The 2,348-nt window shown below is 38.3% G+C and overlaps 1 protein-coding gene across 1 annotated transcript; it reads left to right on the forward strand.

Annotated features, from left to right (window-relative positions):
* The first annotated feature begins 22 nt into the window (after positions 1-22).
* LOC111412159 (SAP-like protein BP-73) lies at positions 23-1,984 on the forward strand. Its single transcript, XM_023042949.1, has 3 exons — positions 23-184; positions 640-948; positions 1,507-1,984. The coding sequence occupies exons 1-3, from the start codon at positions 103-105 to the stop codon at positions 1,848-1,850; spliced, it is 735 nt and encodes a 244-aa protein (XP_022898717.1). The 5' UTR covers positions 23-102; the 3' UTR covers positions 1,851-1,984.
* The last annotated feature ends 364 nt before the right edge of the window (positions 1,985-2,348 follow it).

The raw sequence follows: 2,348 nt of genomic DNA on the forward strand, positions 1-2,348 counted from the left end.
TAGGATGTGCACTGACAAGAATAGAATTCTGAGGTCAGTGTATTTTTGTTTCATCTTATCTCATCGCCTTTGATATTTACTCGAGACTTTGATCAAGAAAATATGGGTGGAGGAGCTGTCTGCTATAATCATTTCTCTGCCTTCAGCGGACTCAAGTTCAGAAACCCAATTTTCTCTTTCAATGGTACGAACTTGCATTCTCATCTGGTTCAAAATTTTCCCTTTCAGTTCCTGGTCATTTATTTCTGTGATGAGCTTTTTTTCTTTGCCTATTTGATATCAGTGCTCATATTGGCCAAATTCATGATTGTCATTTAGGTATCTAATTGATGTTTCATTGCCCATATTTGTTGGTTCATCTTTTGTTCCGTTTTTCTATATTCATATTTGTTGAATGAAAACATAGTCGTTAATGAAAGCTTAAACTGTTAGAAATGAAGAATTTAATATGTTCCCTATGCGCGACGTGCGACAACAAGACTTGATTACTGGACATTTATGTCCCCTCGTATCATGTTATACGAAGTTTAAGGTGTTGGGATGAGAAAAATGTATGGTGTTTCGTTAGTACTTGGGGTGCAACATTAGTGACTTCAAACTGAGGTACATTTTGGTGATGCAGCTTGTTCAATTTGGCAGAATTAGCAGATAGGGATTCAGTGTTCATCTCCCGAAGGGAGCTTCTTAATTTAGCTGTTTCAAGCACAAGGGCTGATGGGAACCCTGTCCCTGGAAGGGCACCAAAAGGAGAGTGGAAAAAGAATTCTGAATCAATGGAGACCGAGAAGAAAACATCCAACAAGGAAGAGATCCTAGCTCTCTTTAAGCGGATTCAGTCCTCGATCTCCAAAGGAGAGACCATAAAATCCAGGAATAGAAATTCAAAGCAAGCTGAAGATGTGTCAGCTGAATCGCTTCTGGAGGTCCTTCATCAATCAACAAGAAAAGGTGAAGTAAAAATGTCGCTCTTTCATTGTGTTGAGACAATTTATTTGAGAGAGAAACAGTTTTCTTTTCATTTTGCCTGTGCAACTTTCGATTACATCAACTCTGTAAGTTGATTTCTAAGAACAAGGATGACAGCATAAAATGCAAAAAACAAGAAGATATTTTAAAAGGTTGCAACAATACAAGGTTTCTAGTACGACACCAAACATGCACTTTAATCTATAGAATGCTATGGCATGTTTGGTACACCGAATCGGACATAACGTGACAAATGGTAATTATCACATGCCTCATTTCGGCTAGGAGCTCTAGAGATGCTCAGGCACCCAAAAAAGTCATAATCTTGTTTAAACCTACGCTTCCTAAGATACCAAACATGCACTTAACATACACTTCCCCTTAGTAAATTCTTGTACAAGAAAAGAGATGGTTTTTGAACCTCTTTGATCTTCATAATAACTTTGTTGTTTACATCTATTGTCCTAACACTACGCCAAGGGAGTTTCGTGTCGATTATTGAGTATTCTTTATTTCTCTGAAATTTCTGGTTTCGGACAGGGAAAACTGCAAGGAAGCAAGGGAATAAACTGGTGGCTTCAGGGAAAGGTTTGCAAAAGAAAGAACAGAAAGCAGAATATTCATCAGAGAAGGACGCAAGGTCGAGCAGGCCACCGTCAAATTTCACGAAGAGGTCCCCAATACCATCACCGTCAAGCCCAAGAAACAAAGTTGATCTGAAGAGTGAAGTATTGCCTACCATGGATGTCGACACCGAGATAATATCCAAGAAGTTTGAGGGAATGAAACTTGTTGAATTAAAAGAAGTGGCAAAATCTAAAGGAATCAGGGGTTATTCTAAACTTAAAAAGGGTGAACTGGTAGAGTTGCTAAAGAGATCATGAAATTATAGTTTGTGCATAGTTTATATACAAGACAACATTTTTTTTTATTGATTTTATGACTGACATGCTTAAACTTCCTTTGGTAGTTCCAATTTCATTCCATTTTGTTCAATATAAATGTCTGTTATTGGCCAGCTTGGTTATATGACTAGGAATAGCAGGCGTGTTTGGCTGGACTGAGTGACTGAATGACAAGAATGACCTGCTTAATTCCCTGGTCTGCTTGGTTACAATATGCTACAAAATAAAAAATTGGAGATACGACTGTCAAGAAAAGTAAGTTAAGAATCAAGTGACAACAATGTCAATATGTTAGACCCCCGGTTAAGTTCACCTACGCAAGAAGAAGAAAAGAGTAGGAGGCAGCAGCTGATTCAGTTTCAGTCAGTTAGTTGTATAGGGGTTATTTGGGAAATATTATGTAATGGGGTGGGGGCAAATTAGGAAAGTCTCTTGTAAGGGAATGAAAATAAATGTAATGGGGGGGGGGGGGGGTGG

Source organism: Olea europaea, chromosome 16 (assembly GCF_002742605.1).
Source record: "Olea europaea var. sylvestris chromosome 16, O_europaea_v1, whole genome shotgun sequence".
Lineage (NCBI taxonomy): Eukaryota > Viridiplantae > Streptophyta > Magnoliopsida > Lamiales > Oleaceae > Olea > Olea europaea.

Bases quoted from the DNA above. Each gene is read 5' to 3' on its own strand.
- LOC111412159 (XM_023042949.1), top strand. From the start codon at position 103: ATGGGTGGAGGAGCTGTCTGCTATAATCATTTCTCTGCCTTCAGCGGA. The intron at 185-639 runs GTACGAACTTGC...TCAATTTGGCAG, and splicing joins CCCAATTTTCTCTTTCAATG to AATTAGCAGATAGGGATTCA. The intron at 949-1,506 runs GTGAAGTAAAAA...GGTTTCGGACAG, and splicing joins TCATCAATCAACAAGAAAAG to GGAAAACTGCAAGGAAGCAA.